This window comes from Periplaneta americana, chromosome 13 (assembly GCF_040183065.1).
Source record: "Periplaneta americana isolate PAMFEO1 chromosome 13, P.americana_PAMFEO1_priV1, whole genome shotgun sequence".
In the NCBI taxonomy this organism is placed as follows: Eukaryota; Metazoa; Arthropoda; class Insecta; order Blattodea; family Blattidae; genus Periplaneta; species Periplaneta americana.
This window is the reverse complement of record NC_091129.1, coordinates 122,716,038-122,737,805: the sequence shown is the minus strand read 5'-3', so window position 1 is coordinate 122,737,805 and position 21,768 is coordinate 122,716,038. Positions and strand designations below refer to the sequence as shown.

Sequence of the window (21,768 nt, the reverse complement as noted above, 5' to 3'; positions counted from 1 at the left end):
AAGATATTTCATTCATTTTATTATAGAAAGAATCACTACGAACATTTCTGCAAACATCAAATTTCTTACTTTATTGTTTTGCAGCTGTCATGTTTAAATTAAATATCATTTACTTCAGTAAAGATTAATATACAAGTATAAGAATTAACGTCTTATTAATAATAATTTAACTTCCAATTTTCCCCATCTCATATTGAGAATTGTATATTGTTTGTCTGAAAATCTTTGAAAAGTCCATTTTACAGCAGATCTGGCGCCATCATGCGGCACATTTAGGTTATAAATTGGACTGCAGAGGGAATTTAAACACAAGTCGTAGAGGCGTGGTCATACATTTTAGTTGGTGTTAAATTTGAAGCATTTAAAGGAAATGTCTGAGTCTTTGCAATTGCGTGGTACTCTTAGAGGCCATAATGGTTGGGTTACACAAGTTGCAACAAATCCGAAATATCCTGATATGATTTTATCAGCTTCTAGAGGTACGACTACAGCTGTCAAATTGAACATGTGATTTTAGTAGTGTAACATATTGAAGTGTTAGTGAACATCTGTTACACAAGTAACATAATGTTAAAAATTACCTTCGTCAACCTTGTCAGGATGAGCATAATGTGTATCTATTTGCTTCCAAGTTTGTGTGGTTTGAAATAGAAGTTTAAGGGACTTGCTCTTACCATGTGGTTTCCTGAGGTTGAAGCAGAACTTCGACTGTTAACATGATGGCTACTTGGGCTAGTAACCTTTGGTTTTGCCATTTTTTTTTATTCTCAGATCGTTCGTTGATATTGTGGAAATTGGTACGTGATGAGACAAACTTTGGTATCCCTCAAAAAAGATTACAGGGTCACAATCACTTTGTTAGTGATACTGTAATATCCTCAGATGGACATTTTGCTCTGTCTGGTTCCTGGGATAAGACTCTCAGACTTTGGGATCTAACTAAAGGAGTCAGCACTCGCCAATTTGTCAATCACAGTAAGGTTTGTAATTTGGTTTGTTAATTGAATTTGGGCTCTTTTAACTAATCACTACCTGCTAAGCAACCAAATAATTATGTTATTGTTGAAGAGTGCTCGTGCTACAATAAATTTAATACTCAAGCTTAGAGTCTAATCTTGACAAATACAATAGTATACAATGTTATTTATCGATCTAATTTTATACATAGATAACAAGCTCCCCAAGTTTATTGAAAAATTTTGAAGTTCATGAGAAGTTTATTATTCTTCATATATTTGTTGTATAGCCTACTTATTATGTAACTTAACAATTAAATCTTTAATGATAGTCTGAATTGAGATTGGCTACATATTAATCAGAGACCAAGTACGAATTACGGTATACACTTTCATGTGTCAATATAGGGCCTATTAGAAAATTTTATATGGAAATGCAAAATAGTTGTGAACAAACTTCAGTTTTATTAGACCAAGTGATTTTGAAATGCTAAGATTAAGCCGTAGTTGAACTGGAGTAAATATTTGAAGAAACGGAAATGTCCGCTTCTGGTCGAATTTTGGATTTTGTCTCTAATTCATACTTGTGGGGGGGAAAAAAAAAGTTTGTTTTTTTATTGTACAGAAAAGTCAGTTACAGCCAGTTTCATTTCTTCACTACTTTGTAAGAAGAGACGTCTTAGTCGTACAAAGAAAAAGGCTCATCATAAGTACTTCTTTTAGAAAAAATTCTGAAAGAAAACTTGAAATCGTCTGTGTTAGTGTGTGTATATATATAGCCTACATATGTTTCTCTTACCGAAGATAGGCTGTTTTCAATCTTTTTATATATGCCTGAAGTATGTTTTAAGAGTCTTGTGTGATTTCATAGCTGCAATACTTTCTTCTTGGTAATCCTGTTTAGCAATGGTCAGGCAGCCATCTTCCTGCAGTAGGCCCAGGGAACATATGTAGGGACTTTATCATTAACTAGAATGTGAAGAGGTTGATAAATATCAATCGTAAGAAAATGTTGAAAATTTAATCAACTCAAAACATGTTTTAAGAGGTTTAGAGCTGTGACTAAAGTTCTTCACTTTGTGCAGTTCCTGGCCAACTTCTTCGCTTCAGTCTAGGTCTTCCTTATCTCTGTAGCTTCTTCTGTGATCATCTTTTTTTAGGTCTTTTTGGGATGACCGTGTTTCCTATTACCCTGAAGGTTCCAATCCAACACAGTCTTCTAAACAATTCCATCTGGCTTCCTTAACATATGCCTGATCTGACTCAATTTCCTCTCTTTGATCTGAAAGTTAATTGGCTGTTGGTTGGTCTTATTTCAGAGTTAATTTGTAATCGCATCATGCCACTGACATTGAGGATAAGCGGATAAGCAGGAGATGGTGTTTAACGAAAGCTTGAAGCTTCTTGTTGATTTATTTCGTCACCTCTCATATTTCACAGCTGCATGAAAGTATAGATTTCACAAAAAAATGTAGGCCTAGACCTATATATTTGGTAATGTATGTACTCAGGACTTCTATTGCAGGAAGATGGCCTGACCGATGCTTACTATGTAATTTTTTTTTCATGCAAATTCTGACGGCATTTATTACAAGTATCGTTAACATTTTGTTACTAGCATATTACACAATATTGACTTAATTTCATTGACACAAGTTCTTGTAATAGTTGGTATAGAAATTTTAATTCAATGAAAATATTAGTTTGAGCAATGCCATGTGGGTACTCCCTTTCTCCTCTCCTCAGGCCCATAGCTAGGAACTTCTTTTAAGGGGGGCAACTGCGATATCAATGGGGGCAGGACTTGCATCACAGTTTTTCATGGAATCTTGTAACTATTGTAAAAAAAAGTACTGTACTACTAAATGCCTAGAATGAAGAAGGTGTATTAAGAGAAAAACTATAACCTTGCAAATTTTTGATAGATTAATAACTGGGCATTAAAAGTAAATCTAATTATAATTAACATATCTAGGAGGGGGGCACAGAAGGTGCTTTGGGGGGACGAAGCCCCTCCTGCCCCCCCTCTAGCTACGGGCCTGCCTCCCCCATTGCATGTGGTTTCAAGAGGCTGATTGAACCTTGGGACTGTTCTGGAAATTTGGCAATGAGAAAATCCTGTCACCACCCGAAATTGAAACCCGCACCTTCCAGTCCATAGTCACTTTATGAAGTAAAGATAGTAGACGAGAATTTTTAGGAAATGCAGAAACATTTTTATAGACACAGCACATTAAACTTCTGCAAGTCGTAAAAAATGTACACCCTTCACTTCCCTTTTCATCTGTACTCTTGATAAATTTTATTTCTTGTGCAGTAAATTGTAAATGTATACAGGACAGTTCAGTAGAAGAATTGATATGTAGGCCTATTCATTATAGGCCTATTTTTCCGATTCAAATCTTAGATATGCACATGAACTTGTACATGTGCAATCATATAATCAAAGTAAGAAATCTACTGTAACAAAACTACAGTGAAACCTGCCTTTGCGGTCACTTCATTTAAACGGCCACCTGGCCAAAAGGCCAATTTTCTCTGGAACCAATTTGATTTTCCATAAGATCAATACAAATTCTCTCTTTATTTAGTGGCCACCTTATGCGCCTGCCAGCGGCCGGGGTCTATTTGGATTGGAACCTGACTATAACAGTCACTGTCCAACAAAAAATCTTTTCACGGATACTGTCTGACCTATTTTTTCGTTGGTTAGAGGACAGGAAGCAATATCACGAGGACAATACCTAAGTGTACAACAGTACACCCTCCATATCTTGGGGTTAGTTGGTTACTGCTTTATGACTCTTTTGTCACTTTCCACTCCGACCCTGCACAGCTATAAATTCTTACTCGGTTTTTAAAGCATTGAAACACGGACTTTTTCTATCGAAAATGTCACAGTGTGTTTTAGGTCAATAGTTAACCATTCGAATTTTTATATTTTTTTCTCCTCTTTCTACCTTTCTCTATTGTCTATTGGACCAGTTTTTACGAATTTGTCTTCTTTTCATTCAGTTGATTCAGAGGAACTTTGAAGTTAGTTTGAGAGAGAAATCATGTCTAATAATAAATCTAGAGTAGTTAGGTAAGTAGAGGTAAGACGAAAAATTATTGAAGAAAGTGAGAAGGGAACATCTGCGAGAAAAATTGCAGAAATATTCAAATGTTAAAGGACACACATAAATGGTATAATTAAGAATAAAGATGAAATATTGAAAGAATGGAGAAAAATATGTGTGGTGGCCAAAAAGGAAGAGTGAATCTGTGTTTAGTAATGTGAATGATTTCATTTACGAATGGTTCAAGTGTGCAAGGACGAAGAAATTGCCAGCAAGTGGGTCTATGATTCAAGAGAAAGCTCTTGAAATTGCCAAGGAACTCAATGTAATCAATTTTGTTGCTAGTAATGGGTGGTTAGAGTGCTTTAGAAAATGGCATAACATTGCATTTCGTTCTGTGCCTGGTGAAGGAGGTGACATTGTAACCATTGTTATTGAAGAATGGAAAAAATAGACTTCCTTCAATTCTTGCGGAATATGAACTCAGAGACATTTACAATGTTGACGAAACAGGTTTTTTTTCCAGGGCCCTCCCTAACAAAACTTTAAGTTTTAAGAAAAAAGAGTGTAAAGGTAGGAAGTTGACAAAAGACAGAATAACCCTGCTCATTTGTTGTAATGCTGCAGGATAAAAAGAACCACTCTTGATGATAGGGAAATCATTGAAACCGAGATGTTTGAAAAATGTTGACATGGATATTGGGGGTGAAGTGGACTGCCAACAATAAAACTTGGATGACATAATCATTGTTTGAGAATTAGCTATGCGATTTAAATTCCAAGATTAAATGAAAAAATCGCAATGTGGTCGGTGAAATTGGTGCTTCTTCCCCCAAATAAATCACACCTCCAGTCCCTTGATCAAAGCATTATCTAGTCATTTAAATTGAGGTACCGCAAGCGAGTTTTGAAAAGGCTAGTTGCAAGAATTGGAAGAGGCTGATATTAATATGCACAATTTTTGTACGCGCACAGTACTAAAAAGTCAATAAAATTCAGTATTTTCATGCTGATTCATAAAAAACCGCAACCTTAATCAAGTGGCCACCTGATAAAACGGCCATTTTACAAGGTAACTTCAGATGGCCGCTTTAGACAGGTTTCACTGTACTTATTTTCTATTTTTTAAAGATGCCACGTAAAATAAGCTTGCTAACTTTCTACTGTTACTTCGGAAATGGTTGAGCAGTTTACATTTTTTAAATATAGTTTGGCATTTCATGAAAGTGCATGAAGTTGATATAGTCTACAAATAACACACGCCTATATAATCCCTATGTTATAGAGCAACTCTGTTTTAGAGAGTTTAATGGCTTCGTTCTGAAAAATAGTAGGGCTGAACAGCAGAAATATACTTTAAATTAATTTTTCTTGGTTGCTGAGATCTCAACAGAAAGCACCTAGAAATTTTCACATCTTGAGTGCTAAGCCATTTCTTCAGCTAACTGTATAATAACAGTGTACCAGTACAAGCATTCAAAGATTTGAACCTTATTTACTGTAATGCATAGGAAGGTTAATATTTGTAAATCTAGAATAGAAGTATTCAATGCAGTGATTTCACAACAAGGACCTAAAGCTCTTTCTACACAATTTCGCTGTTGTTTGATTCAGTTGGAAATAGAATAACATTATGCTTGCGAGCTTACACAGGAATGTGATGTATTCATTCTCTTAGTGGCAAAAGAATTGGATGGATAAAATTTGTAGTTGAAGAATCCGTCAACATTCCACCAGATTTCAAAGTTTCTTTTTAGGTATATTCTAGTATATTATGATACAAGGTTGGGAAATACTTTTTACAAAATCAAGGAAAAGTTTGAAAAACGATCAGAGCGAGTTGTTTAATTACATAGATTTTGTAATGCATTTACAAATGTGTATTGTATAAAATTTTTGCACGATCATATTTTTAAAATTGCAAATACAATATATTTTGCATTGAAAATTTAGAACATTATTATTCCAAATCATTAGCAAAACTGCACTGTAATGGGGTCTATTTCAGTATAGTTTTATATTATGAAGAATGGTCACCCTAGCAACAAGTTTTGTATGGGAATTCTAACTTTCAACGCTTAACAACAATAGCTGTAAATACAGCAAAAACACGATCGTGCAATAAAGTTAAATTCAAGTTTAATTATGGTACGAAATTAGTCTAAGACGAGGTTTTTTCTTAGAATTGAAGTATTGTTGATATTTTATCAATGAATAGGAAATTAATAATCGTTGAAAAATTGAATTCACATTATAAAATCTCAGTACCAGTACACTAAACTGAGAGTCGAAAACTCGGATTAAAATATTTCTACACAAATGGAAATAATGTTCAGGGGGAAAAAAAAAAAAAAAAAAAAAAAAAAAAAAACCTGTGAGAAGTTTCTTTCTATAAAGAATAATTAGTTTATAAAAACTTCGCAATATACTAATCATTCATCAAATTAGTACTGTACTGTTTTCAGAATTCAAGTTTTGAACAGTTACAGAAGTCTTCTGATGTTTTGTGACCAATAATGCACACAATTAAATTACAGTATTAACCTAATAATAATAATAATAATAATAATAATATAATATGTAGGGAACTTGGTGTGATTTCATATGCTTGAACTTGTCATATTGGTGAAATTCAATTGCAGTGGAAGATACAATTTTTATTTTATTTGCAGGACGTATTGAGTGTTGCATTCTCGGCTGATAACAGGCAGATAGTATCTGCTAGTAGGGATAAGAGTATTAAACTTTGGAATACCTTAGCACAATGTAAATATACAATGCAAGTAAGTCGTGTATGTTTATATAGTAATTATATTATTTAGCAGCAGAGTGTATTGACTGGAGCAGTAGGTTATATAAAGATTGCTTGGTGATTCTCTTCTCAGGAGGATGGCCATACAGACTGGGTTTCTTGTGTTAGGTTTTCTCCAAACTTGCAGAATCCCATCATTGTATCCTGTGGCTGGGATAAAAGAGTGAAGGTAAGATGTCCAGTTTTTGTAAAGTTGTTGGATCATTCTTGTGGTAGAACCATTTTAAAAAGTCGCGTTTCATTTTGTGTGGAATTACTTGTTACTCTGAAATTACTATCCAGTTGCCTGGTTTGTGACAAGTCATTTGCTATCTTGCAATCTAACAATTCTATACCTATCATAGAACTTCACAAGTGTTGTGTCCTATAATCCGGTTTTGTTTGTCACGTAACAATAATTTGGAGAAGTCATAATTCTTGTATAAAAGTTAGCCTACTTAAGGCAGTTCATTTTATTTATGTTTTAATTTTTGTAATGCCTGAAATGGTGAAATAATATTGAATTAATTGAGTCATGTAGAAGTTTTACAGTTTTTTATTGCTTAAATTGTCAGGAAAATTCATTTTTAAAGTTGTAAGAATTTATTAGCTACTTCTTTTTTTTATGTATAGGCATTTCATTCATTTATTCAGTGTTCTGCCCAAGGACAGGTCTTTCAGTGCAAACCCAGCTTTCTCCAATCTTGCCTATTTTCTGTCTTTCTCTTTGTTTCCTCATATGATCCATATATCTTAATGTCGTCTATCATCTGATATCTTCTTCTGCCCCGAACTCTTCTCCCATTCACCATTCCTTCCAGTGCATCCTTCAATAGGCAGTTGTATAGGTATAATGTATTTTAATTAGTGGTATAATTTGTGATACTTTTAATTTCATGGACATAGAAAAAAATGAAATCTGTTTATTATTCAGATCGGATTTTTAGTTAAATTTAATTTTTTTATATAGCCTACAGACTTACTAATAATGTTGGTTACCAGTCTATGAATCCACTATAACTTCAATGCTAACGATACAACCTGTATAAAAATAAAACATCTATGTACTATTTTATGATTTCAAGTCACATCTGCACGGGTACTTCTATGCTACACGTAAAAAAAATTGAATCAAGTAAAGCATATAATTTTTTAACAAAACGGACTATCTAAAATAATGCACTACATATAAACTCAAAGGTTAGAAAAAGAATCTTTGAAAAGACTACATGATTAGGCTGAAACAACATTGTATTGGGCCAATTTGTTACTAGAAAAATTATTTCGTGTCATTTTATAAAATTTAAATGCATAAAGCTACATATGTGTTGATATTCATGTATTATATAATCGTTTATGCTCGACCATGCCGAAATGTAGTAATTATACACCTGGTAGCAGTCCTTTAATGCATGTCATTAGAGTACACCTATTCATTAAAGTTCAGATTTTCGATTATTCTCGGATATGCAATCGAAAGACAACTAGGGACATGTCACGAAGGCTGGAAATCCAATACTGTCGCAGAAGGTTATGTTCTGTTACTATAATAATTAGCGTTAATTGTAAGTAATATTCAAATAAATTCAATTTGTCATCTCGTTTTTCAATGTCGAATTCAATTTCAAGGTTATATCAAGATTAATTTTTATATTACTCTCTAGATTATATCAAGGTCGTCGACAGTAGTTTCGCGGAAAAAATCAATACTTTCGAGTCTGCGCACATCTCACAATTTATGAGGTAGGCTATTGCACTCACTCACATAACAATAACATGAATACTTATGAATAATTTCAAGTTAGAAATATGGTCGAGCATAAAAAGTCGTATGAAACTTGCCTATAATGGTAATTAAGATGCGCGTATGAAAATTATGAAACTTGCTTGCGCTTGTTTCATAAACATCCTCGCGTCTTAATTACTACCATTATAGGCTCGTTGCATAATGTACTATTACATTTGTATTATATCACAATACGACAGTGTGTAATTGTAACATATCTTACTTTGTGACATATGAGTATAAATGGAAAATTCATATTGTGAAGTTACTAAATTCTGAAGACAGTAGTTAGAATTAGAATGTACGAGTAATATTGTAATATAATTTATATATTTTGAGTTAAATTCCCTCAGTGCCCTCTCGACAATTGAACTTCGGAATATTGCTAATTTATTTTATATACTTCTTGGGCACATGTAGTCTGAGAACTTTCTCCTTCTGATCATTATGGTCCATAACTAATTAGGCCTTTGTAGACCTGCTTCGGGCCATTCAATAATCTCTGCTCCATATGAGAAAACAGAAGGAAATTAGCGAAACAATTTTTAAAAAGTTTCTTTGTTGAACAATTGGGGAACATCAGTATGTTTACAAGATAATCTGTCAATAACGTAGTAGATAAGTTGACTGAAAATAACTTGTAAACATTGATAATCCATGACTTATCAGACTAATAACAATGTCATTAAAGATAATGGAGAACATGCATCGAATTTATATATCTTTGGTTAAGAATGAAAACCTCATATCTCACGAAATCAAACTTCACAGGAGGAACAAAAAAACTGTCTATAGACTTCATTTTTATATTTGTTTAACCTTCTTGACAACGTTAACTTTAAAATCTGTCTGATTTTAGTGTATATTGTCGTTCTTTGTTCAAAAATTATTTGTTGGGTCTATTATGATTTACAAGATTTTCACACTTTGTATCTATCGACATACAAATTTTTCATTCTTATGTTTGTTTTGACTAGCACTAATTTATCTTGATATACATAAGGTTTTCACAATAATTTTAAATGTAATATTCTTACGTTTGAGTATTTTAATGCAAATGAGCGACATTGAAAACAAAAATGTTAATCAATTGAATATTAGGAATATAAATGAGAAGAAAATAAGTATAAAATTAGTCAATATTAATGGTGCTATTTGTAGGAAAATGTTAAACATGATACAAAAAAGTAATAACTGAAACAAAATGAAGTTCCAAACTAAACTTTTACTACAGAAAACAAATAAAAAATGCAGGAAGTTCAGATTCAGAAAAGAGTATCATGAAAGTAATTACCATAAGTAAATAAAAAATTGATGAATGAATTTGCTAGATTATTGGATTGTCATTTCCTGAATAGGTAATGAACAATTTTCATGCAGCCAACAATGCAAACAAAAAGTTAATATGGTCTGAACCAAGACCAATGGAAAACTGACTTTACGTATTATATAGGTTCCTTTGTGCTACAACATCATGTTTCACAAACAGAACAATTAAAATAAATTATTTCTTCCAATATCGGGAAGTATAGGGTGACGACAGACTAAACATAGCACTTGCATTCTTGCTTAGCACATGATGTCATACTTTCACGTCCACTAACTGATAGCAAGAAGCGTGACAGAGAGGTAGATCATTTTACTCATTAACATTGACCTGAAATACACTGACGTAGTATGAATTCAACAATGTTAGTTTACTCTAGATGTGTAAACTGTACTTCACAGAAGCAAAACTGTTGAAGAGTTTCATGATAAATGACTTAATCCCCACTCCAGTATGACTGGTAGGAGGATTTGGTTTCTGCGCACTTTGAAATATTTGTTGCTGGCTAGATCATAGCCGGTTGAGTGTGCTTCACTCCATTGAGAGGCAAGAGAAATTGTAGCACAAGTGGAAGAGTGGTAACCACTGATAAGTGGAACACTTAAGAAGAAAGAGATTTTATTGAACCATGTAGAATTCACATTCCCCCTTTTTATTGTGCTGTTAAATTTTGGGCTTTGATATTTTAAGTTAACTTTTGATATATATAACTTAGTAAACATTTTTTAATTTCGTATGATACTGTTCACTTGCAGAAAAAAAAAAAGATCATGGTTTTTAAGAATAATTATTCCAATCCTTAACACAGCATGTTACTATTGTGAGATAAGATTGCAGTATATTTTCTTCAGTTTGTTTTTATTTCGGTTGAATTGCGCAGGTCTGGAGTCTTACCAATTGCAAACTGAAGACTGACCATGCTGGCCATACTGGTTACCTCAACTCTGTCACTATTTCTCCTGATGGATCACTTTGTGCTTCTGGAGGGAAGGTATGTAGTACATAGTACAGTGGTGGTTTGTGGTACAATTTATAGGTGGGTGCAGTTCTTTTATCTATGAATTTTACATTCTGAAAATGAAAACGACCTTCAAATCATTATATATATCGTTGTTCCTGCAAAATGTGCTAAATATAACATTTTTCAGTAGGTAGAAAAACACATTTATTCATTCTATGGCAGTGGTACATAGGAGATTGTGAATTCTTACATATTCGAAACACCAGAAATGTCGAAAAGACAACCTGGTGGCATTGGATTAAAAAAAAAAAAACATATTCGAAACAAAGAAATATAAGTACATATAGGAGATTATTTGCTGTATCACTATTTAGGTTATTTAATAGAGCAAAAATCTGAAAATCGATAATGTCACATAGGAGTTATTGCAGGAACAACATACAGATATGTTATCTTTTTTGAAATCATTTAGTCTTATTTGAAAAGGAAGTCTATCCTGCGTTCTTTCCTATGATAAAATTTATCAATAACTCTGTATGAAATTGGAGGTAAAAGGTAAAGGTAAAGGTATCCCCGTAACATGCCATGAAGGCACTTGGGGGGCATGGAGGTAGAGCCCCATGCTTTCCATGACCTCGGCACTAGATGAAATTGGAGACGTTCACAAAAGTCTCTCTCTGTCTGACTCTGTCGTCGTCGTCCCCCCCCCTCCCACCCCAGTGGAATCATTGCTAATATTGGAAGCGTCTCTTGCCCCCATAGCATTTTTCATAGTTTGCTGTAGTTTAGAGCTGAAGTGGGTCGTCATAAATTTTCAATTTTCTACTCCTCCTTCACCATATGCAAACTGAAGGATTTTAACAGCAAACAGGACACTGAATTCATGTTGAAAATGCAGTAGTTAAATGATTGTAGAGTTTAAATACACAGCATTAACATCAACAACACTACTCATTTGCCATGGTCGCAGACCAGCTGCCACCTGAATTCGCAATAGAGCATAATGGCTCCAATTGTGAAAGAAATAGCATAGATGCACAAGCATGAGAAACTATTAAGAGTTCCTATCATCTGCTTAGTGGGAGAGCAATTTTCACACGAATTTGTGTTATTGATTGCAGAGAGCTTTAAGCGAATCACTGCTCGGAAAGAATTAATTCAAATCCTGTTGAGAGAAATAAAAATGCAATCTCTGTTCAATTAAAAAAATAAAATGGTGGTGAAAGTGGTGGCTGCGCAAACCTGCAACCAGAAACAGCCACTGACTTAGTATGATTTTTATGTTGTTGAACAACATGCAAAATAATTTTATTTCATTACATGCTACAAAATGAAAAGTATGGGAGGTAAGAGGGGAGGGAATGGCGCCTTCAGTTTTAGATTTTTATAGCTAAGTGCTGAAATATAATGGTAAACCTGCATCAAGCTGCAAGAAGTTAAGAATTTGATAATCCATACAAAAACATGACACATTATTATTACTATTTAATATGAGAAAAATTCGTACCGGCACTGGGAATCGAACCCAGGATCTCTCAGCTCTGTGCGCTGAGCACTCTTTCCAACTGAGCTATACCGGGACACGATCCACAGCGCCGGCCGAACCCCTCTCGTAATGCGTTTTAGCCGTGTAATATTCAATGAGGTGGGCGAGACCTCATACAAAATGAATATGTGATGTATTAACTGTTAGCAGTTGTCACAAACTGATGTTGAATATGGCCACAAAGTCATTTAAATATGCGCTCCTGTATATATGAATTGTATCATCTCAAATTCCGGTAGTAAGGCCGTAAAAAAAAAGCATTATGAGAGGGGTTCGGCCAGCGCCGTGGATCGTGTCCCAGCATAGCTCAGTTGGAAATAGCGCTCAGCGCGCAGAGCTGAGAGGTCTTGGGTTCGATTCCCGGTGCCGATACTAATTTTTCTCGTATTAAATAGTAATAATACATATTGGCTACTTCATAGTAGCCGTGTAATATTCGATGAGGTGGGCGAGACCTCATACAAAATGAGTATGTGATGTATGACACATTATCTATTTTTGTGCAATAGGATTGGACAGTCATGTTATGGGACTTGAACGAAGAGAAACATCTGTACACTCTGGAGCACAAGGGTATAATTAACGCTCTTTGCTTCTCGCCAAATCATTATTGGTTGTGTGCTGCAACAGGACCTTCTATCAAGATATGGGTAAGTTTTTCTCAAGTGTTTCAAATTTATTTAAATATAACAGAAAATAAGAGAATTAAGATTCTGATGATGATAGGATTTGGTGATGTAAGACGTACACAACAAGAATTATGCACACTTTTTAGTAAACCTCATCTAAATCGGCCATCTATTTTTCAGTCGACTGTGAGTAGAATGGAAGCGAAATTTAGAGAACATGAACATGTCGGAGACATAAAAAGATAATTTTCTGTTAAAACATCTTGTTCATGTTGATTTCATCAGTAAAACTGCTTTTATAACACAGGGACTAACAAAATATATAAACAATAAAATTGTTATTGTAACTAGTAAGGCTGGGATTACGATCACTTTTCGTTTGTGTTACATTGCGTTCATCTGTACATTGAACTTCTACCAAACGTTCAGAGGCTGTGTGTTATGATCGACGTTCGTGACAACTATCACACTCTGCCAGCCATCATGAGTACTGAAATGCACATGCCAGTCAGTCAGCTGTTTCTGATAACTTTGTTTGAGGCAACATAAATAAAATACCGGTATTACAAAAATATGTTACGACAGAATAATATAGAATGACAATAATGATAAAGCACTTACTTACTGGCTTTTAAGGAACCCGGAGGTTCATTGCCACCCTCACATAAGCTGCCATCGGTCCCTATCCTGAGCAAGATTAATCCAGTCTCTACCATCATATCCCACCTCCCTCAAATCCATTTTAGTATTATCTTCCCATCTATGCCTCGGCCTCCCCAAAGGTCTTCTTCCCTCCGGCCTCCCAACTAACACACTACAGAGGTGTGAAAATTATTAGAATAATCTTAATTTTAAAGGTTTTTTAATAGTTCCTTCACAGATATTCATTGAATTGATGAATATTGGTATATAATATTACTATACTGATGTAGGATATATTTACTACTAACAATGCCAGAAAGCACCGTTGTACATTGGTATTTTTCTTATTTTACAATTGTTATGGGAATTCAGAAATTATTATATTATGTTGGTGGAATTGGAAACATAAAAAATTAATTAAGAAATGCTTTAAACAAATTGTTCTTTGCGTTTCGATTGTTGTGAAGGTTCAAATGAACGTATACATCTGTTTTGTGCATATAATTTTTTATGTTTCCAATTCCGCCAACATAATATAATAATTTCTGAATTCCCATAACAATTGTAAAATAATAAAAATACCAATGTACAACAATGCTTTCCGGCATTGTTAATAGTAAATATATCCTACATCAGTATAGTAATATATACCAATATTCATCAATTCAATTAATATTTGTGAAGGAACTATTTAAAAACCTTTAAAATTAAGATTATTCTAATAATTTTCACACCTCTGTATTTGCCCATATGTGCTACATGCCCTGCCCATCTCAAACGTCTGGATTTAATGTTCCTAATTATGTCAGGTGAAGAATGCAATACATGCAGTTCTCTGTTGTGTAGCTTTCTCCATTCTCCTGTAACTTCATCCCTCTTAGCCCCAAATATTTTCCTAAGCACCTTATTCTCAAACACCCTTAACCTGTTCCTCTCTCAAAGTCACAGTCTAAGTTTCACAACCATAAAGAACAACTGGTAATATAACTGTTTTATAAATTCTAACTTTCAGATTTTTTGACAGCAGACTGGATGATAAAAGCTTCTCAACCGAATAGTAACAGGCATTTCCCATATTTATTCTGTGTTTAATTTCCTCCCGATAAATTTCAATGATAAAGTACTAATAATAATAATAATAATAATAATAAAATGCTGGGTCCCTATCACCATGGCATGGCGCGTCCTCAGGTTGCGGATAGAGGAGACGGCCTCCAGATATGGAGGGTAGCTGCGAATATGTTGAATAAGCAGTCGTGGACAGCCGATAAGGGGTGGTCCTCCAGCTTGGGGGTTGGGCGAAGGGCTAACAACCCATCACCGTAAAAAACAGCTTGTTACGAATCCCTACATTAAGCCTCGGAATAGGACTGATTCTCTGGCATGACCGCAGCAAAGGAATAAGATTTTGAGATTTGGCACTTGGAACGTAACTAGTCTTTATAGAACAGGAGGGGTAACATTAGTAGCTAAAGAACTAGCTAGATATAGAATAGACTTCGTGGGAGTACAAGAGGTTAGGTTAGATGGGAATGGCATATCACAAATAGGAGATTACTTGTTGTATTATGGGGAAGGAAACAATAATCACCAATTAGGAACAGGATTCTTTGTTCATAAAAGAATAAAATCAGCAGTAAAAAAGGTCGAATTTATCAGTGACAGGTTATCATATTTAGTACTTAAGGGTAGATGGTGCAACATCATAGTTATAAATGCTCACACCCCTACAGAAGAGAAAGACGACCATATAAAGGATAGTTTCTATGAGGAATTGGAACATACTTTTGATCAGTTACCTAGATATCACATGAAAATTTTATTGGGGGATTTCAACGCTAAAGTAGGACGGGAGGATATTTTTAGACCAACTATTGGAAAAGAGAGCCTACACGTAATTAGTAGTGACAATGGAGTTAGATTAGCCAACTTTGCCACATCGAAAAACTTAATTGTCAAAAGTACAACATTCCCCCATAAGGATATACATAAATATACTTGGACTTCTCCAGATGGATTGACACACAACCAAATCGATCACATCTTGATAGATAAACGGAGACATACTAGTATAGTAGACATTCGAACTTTCAGGGGTGCAGACTGTAATTCTGACCATTATTTGGTGATTGGAGAATTAAGAGAAGACTATCAGTAGCCAAGCGAATAGAGCAACAAGTTAATATTACTAAATTCAATATTTTGAAATTAAAGGACGAGGAAACTAAGCAAAATTATCAGGTCGAAATTTCGAATAGATTTGCCACTTTAGAAAGTTCCAACGAAGTTGAGAAAGAATTAGATGTTAACAGCGTGTGGGAAAATATCAGAGATAGTATCAAAATTGCAGCTGAGCAGAGCATAGGTTATTATGAAACTAAGAAAAAGAAACCGTGATTTGATGAAGATTGTTGCATTGCAGTAGAAAGAAGGAAACGGGCAAAATTGAAATTCTTACAGGATCCAGTTGAGGAGAAGAGAGATAATTATTTCAATGAAAGACGGGAAGCAAGTCGTACACTTAGGAATAAAAAGAGAGGTTACTTGAAGGAAAAACTGAATGAGGTAGAAACAAATGGTAAGAATAAAAACATTCGAGATTTATATAAGGGTATAAAGGAATTTAAGAACGGATATCAGCCAAGGGTAAACGTGATCAAGGATGAGAATGGTGACTTGCTTGCAGACTCTCCATCAGTCCTAAACAGATGGACAAACTATTTTGCGCAACTACTAAATGTACATAGGCCAAATAGAAATGATCGGGACGAAATTGAAATACAAACTGCTGAGCCATTTATACCCGAACCCACGCTTTCAGAAGTCGAAATTGCGATAGAAAATCTGTAAAAGTACAAGTCTTCAGGTATCGATCAAATTCCAGCAGAATTAATACAAGAGGGTGGAAGTGCACTATATAGCGAAATTTATAAACTTGTAGTTGCTATTTGGGAAAAGAAAATTGTACCAGAACAATGGAAGGAGTCCATAATTGTACCTATTTTTAACAACTGTAGTAACTTTCGAGGAATATCACTTTTGTTGAAGTCGTACAAAATTTTGTCCAATATTCTTTTGAGAAGATTAACTCCGTACGTAGATGAAATTATTGGGGATCATCAGTGCGGTTTTAGGTGTAATAGATAGACTATTGATCAGATTTTTTGTATTCGACAGATAATGGAGAAAAAATGGGAGTATAAGGGTACAGTACATCAGTTATTCATAGATTTCAAAAAGGCATATGACTCGGTTAAGAGGGAAGTATTATATGATATTCTTATTGAATTTGGTATTCCCAAGAAACTAGTTCGATTAATTAAAATGTGTCTCAGTGAAACATACAGCAGAGTCCGTATAGGTCAGTTTCTATCTGATGCTTTTCCAATTCACTGCGGGCTAAAGCAGGGAGATGCACTATCACCTTTACTTTTTAACTTCGCTCTAGAATATGCCATTAGGAAAGTTCAGGATAACAGGCAGGGTTTGGAATTGAACGGGTTACATCAGCTTCTTGTTATGCGGATGACGTGAATATGTTAGGAGAAAATCCACAAACGATTCGGGAAAACACGGAAATTTTACTTGAAGCAAGTAAAGTGATAGGTTTGGAAGTAAATCCCGAAAAGACAAAGTATATGATTATGTCTCGTGACCAGAATATTGTAAGAAATGGAAATATAAAAATTGGAGATTTATCCTTCGAAGTGGTGGAAAAACTCAAATATCTTGGAGCAACAGTAACAAATATAAATGACACTCGGGAGGAAATTAAACGCAGAATAAATATGGGAAATGCGTGTTATTATTCAATTGAGAAGTTTTTATCATCTAGTCTGCTGTCAAAAAATCTGAAAGTTAGAATTTATAAAACAGTTATATTACCGGTTGTTCTTTATGGTTGTGAAACTTGGACTCTCACTCTGAGGAACATAGGTTAAGGGTGTTTGAGAATAAGGTGCTTAGGAAAATATTTGGGGCTAAGCGGGATGAAGTTACAGGAGAATGGAAAAAGTTACACAACGCAGAACTGCACACATTGTATTCTTCACCTGACATAATTAGGAACATTAAATCCAGACGTTTGAGATGGGCAGGGCATGTAGCACGTATGGGCGAATCCAGAAATGCATATAGAGTGTTAGTTGGGAGACCGGAGGGGAAAAAGACCTTTGGGGAGGCCGAGACGTAGATGGGAGGATAATATTAAAATGGATTTGAGGGAGGTGGGATATGATGATAGAGACTGGATTAATCTTGCACAGGAGAGGGACCGATGGAGGGCTTATGTGAGGGCGGCAATGAACCTTCGGGTTCCTTAAAAGCCATTTGTAAGTAAGTACTATTAAATAGCTGGACTAGTGCAAATTACGAATATATTATTTATGTAGTAAAGGCTTCTTTATTTCGGGTTAAAATGAAATAACTTATCTAAAATAATGTAAATAAGTTATCAAAAAGATAAAAAAAAAAGATTAAGTTAACCTCAGGTTTGAACATGGGTTCAATTAAACCATGGCCCTTTACTTTACCAATACACTAAAGAGAACTGTGTAGTGCTATTGTTGAATTAGGTGTTATGAATGCTAGCATGTGTACTGCCTATTACGTTTAATTTGAAACAAAAATGTGTTTTATGCCATATAGAGGAAATATATTCATGTGACCTGATATATTCAATCAAAATCGTACCTTATTGTGTAGTGTTTAATTAATATTTCAATAGTATCTACAACGAAAGAAGAGTTGAAAATAAATGAAGCCTAGTGACGTTCGTCTAATTCGTGATTGGATGACGTTCAACTTGCGTCTGTTTGAGTTTGTGGAAGCTAGACCTTGGCAAAGTCGAATCAGCACCGTTATGCATTAGTTCATTTTAATGTTAACCGTAATCAAATACACGGAGCTTGTATTTGTCAAACTTCACTGTAACGAAACGAACCCTGATTTTGATCCCAGCCTAACCTTAACCATAGTGATATTGTACAAAACATATGAAATATTATATAAAAAATAAATGCTCTTCCAGATGATATTAAACTATAGGACGCAATTCAAGAAATGTTGTTGTTGTTTTCTAATGCCAGGCGTTTGACAATAAAGTCATTTGACCTCTTGCACTCCAATATTTTTCAAAAATATTATCATGACTAGCCACTGAAGCACAGATTTTGAGGTGTTCCGAATCCATTTCTTGGTTTGAGTTGCACAATGGGCAGTTAGGGGACTGATATATTCCAATTCTATGCAGGTGTTTGGCCAAACAATCATGGCCTGTTGCCAATCTAAATGCAGCTACAGACGATTTTCGTGGTAAATCGGGAATTAACTGTGGATTTTGATGCAGAGAGTTCCATTTTTTCTCTTGGGATTGAGTTGTCAAATTTTGTTTGTTGAAGTCTAAGTATGTAGATTTAATAAATCTCTTCACAGAGTAATACGTAGATTTAGTAACAGGTCTGTAAGTAGCAGTGCTGCCCTTCTTTGCTAAAGCATCCGCATTCTCGTTTCCCAGGATTCCACAATGGGATGGTATCCATTGGAATACAATTCTTTTATTGAGTGATAATAATTGAGAGAGCATTTTAGTTATTTCTGCTGTTTGAGATGAAGGTGTGTGTTTAGAGACGATTGATAGAATAGCTGCTTTGGAGTCTGACAATATAACTGCATTCCTAAATTTATTGATGTGGCATAGAAGATTCCTGAGACATTAATTTATTGCAATGATTTCACCATCAAAACTTGTTTCATATCCAAGAGATCTATAAAGTGAGAAGAGACAGCACGTAACACCTGCACCGGCACCTTGTTCTCTGGAGATCAAGGATCTGTCGGTGTATAAATGAAGCCAGTTTTGTGGAGGGTACCTAATATTAATTGTCTCTAAAGACAATTGTTTCAGTATTTCAGTGTTTACTTCTGATTTCAGTATTTCTTCTGCTAAATTTAGATTATATTCTATATTTAATAGAGTTAAATGGTTTGGTTTAATTTGTAAGTTTTCTTTTAAATTCGGGATATTGATTTTCTGTTTTAATTCTTGAACAATGGATATGAAACTTTTTTGAGTTTTCAACCTACAAAGAGGACTGTATGAATGCCAATTGTTACCTGGTAATCTGATAAGTTTTTCATATTGAATCAGTGCTTTTTCTTCTATTGTCATTTCGATGCTGTTAATATTAGTGAGGAATCTCGTAGAATCTATTGGCGTTGTTTTGATCCCACCAGTAATGAGTCTGAGAGCTTGGTTTTGAACATATTCTATGTCGTTTATGAAAGGTGAAGTAATTAAAAGTTCTCCACAGTATGTCAGCACTGGTTGTATAAACATTTTGTATGTAGTGTTCAAAGTATTCCTAGAGCATCCCCATTTCTTTCCTGCTAGTCTTTTTAGAAGGGAGAATCTTTTACGAGCTTTTTCAGAAATGTATTTCAAATGGTTGCTCCATGTTAACTTACTATCGAAAATAACTCCAAGATATTTGGATTCATAAGTCCTAGGAAGGTGTTGGCCATTGTATTGGATATTGAATTCTCTTTCTTTTTTACCGAGTGAAAATATTTGGTAGTTACTTTTGCTTAAATTGAGTGTCATCAAATTTGATGTATTCCATTCATGTAGTTGATTTAGAGCTTTAAGAGCAGAATTTTGAATTTTGTCTCTGTCTGTAAGATCCGGAAGTCCACAAAACTATATCATCTGCAAATAGTGCTGTTTTCAATTCAAGAAATGTTCTCGATGACATCATAACTCTCACAATAGTGGAAAAATATTTTGTTTTCATAAAAAGAATTTTTTCTAAATACAAGGTTTGTCTTTTGAATGTTTTCTCCTAAATCTCCTCAATCAATTTTAATTGCAATTTTGCATTTGAAAAAACCTGTATATTATTTAATCGCAGTAGAGCAGTGAAAAGTTGGCCATTGCTGATTAGTTATGCTTGGATAGAACATTGAAGGAAGCGATTATAAACTGTGCATTGTATCGAATCTTTAATGTTGATGACGTGTAAATGTGCTGATGAAGAATCATGTTGTGTTTTAATCTCTCTTTTGAGACTGCTTTCTTCCTTTCTTTCTGAATGCTGTTTTCCAGAGTCTCTTATCTTCTACCAAACAGTATAAGGAATGAATTGCCTTGCAGGACTTGGAAGGAAAGTTGCTGGTTGATGAGCTGTGCCCCGAGGTAGTAAGCCAGTTTTCTGGCCTGGATTCGAACCCACCAGAGTGCCTGTGCTTGGCGTGGTCAGGTGACGGACAGACTTTGTTTGCTGGATATTCAGATAACCACATTCGTGCCTGGCAAGTTGTGACAAGTGCTACATCATAAGCATTCTGGATGCTCCCAGTAAATTGGATCTCTCTTTGGTTGCTTTCTAACATTTATTTAAAAAGCGATATTACCCTTTAGTAACTCAGGTATAGCTGCGAAAGCTCATTTGCTGTTACCAGACGCGTGTTATCTAGTCCCTGTTAATAATTTCATACATCTGGTAACTGCAGAAGTTCAATAAGACTAAAGTGCTTCTTTTACGTATTGGATATGACTGAGAAATGTTGGTAGTATTTATTTTGTTGTAAGAGTTTGTAGGCGTCTATGCTTTGTCACAGAAGTAGTTCCAAAACGTTCGGGACGATTAATTTCATGACACAGCATAAATACCAAAAAAAATTTATCGCAATCTAACCACCACAGAAGCCTAAAGTATTGTATTTATTTTCACATTTAGCAAAGGATGATGCTGTTAAATATTTGACTTTAAGACATCCAAATTGCTACCAGTGTTCATCTAGGCAGCTTAAAAACCATTATTTTCAAGACTGTTGTTTATATTGAGATGTTATTTTGTTATACACTAAGTTCGTGTAAATATTTTTGTTACAGTGTCTATAATTTCCTTTTCATTGCTGTGATAATGTATTATATACAACTGATGATACTATCTGTAATAGTTTTTTGTATTGCAATTTGAGAATGAATTGCTGTCTAGAATTGCCTTATTTTCATATGCTTAACTTTAAAATTAAAAATATTGTCAATAAAACAGAATTCAAGGCTCAAAAA

At 34.5% G+C, this 21,768-nt stretch overlaps 1 protein-coding gene across 1 annotated transcript; it reads left to right on the top strand.

Annotated features, from left to right (window-relative positions):
* The first annotated feature begins 270 nt into the window (after window positions 1-270).
* LOC138712338 (small ribosomal subunit protein RACK1-like) lies at window positions 271-21,768 on the top strand. Its single transcript, XM_069843991.1, has 7 exons — window positions 271-479; window positions 772-980; window positions 6,688-6,798; window positions 6,901-6,996; window positions 10,800-10,910; window positions 12,936-13,076; window positions 20,848-21,768. Exons 1-7 carry the CDS (start codon window positions 371-373, stop codon window positions 21,031-21,033), a joined length of 963 nt encoding a protein of 320 aa, XP_069700092.1. The 5' UTR covers window positions 271-370; the 3' UTR covers window positions 21,034-21,768.

What these genes read in the sequence shown, in the direction of transcription:
- LOC138712338 (XM_069843991.1), top strand. Translation starts at nt 371, where the DNA reads ATGTCTGAGTCTTTGCAATTGCGTGGTACTCTTAGAGGCCATAATGGT. An exon ending in AATTTGTCAATCACAGTAAG is followed by an intron (nt 981 to 6,687) that starts GTTTGTAATTTG and finishes TTTTATTTGCAG; the next exon opens with GACGTATTGAGTGTTGCATT. An exon ending in AATGTAAATATACAATGCAA is followed by an intron (nt 6,799 to 6,900) that starts GTAAGTCGTGTA and finishes TTCTCTTCTCAG; the next exon opens with GAGGATGGCCATACAGACTG.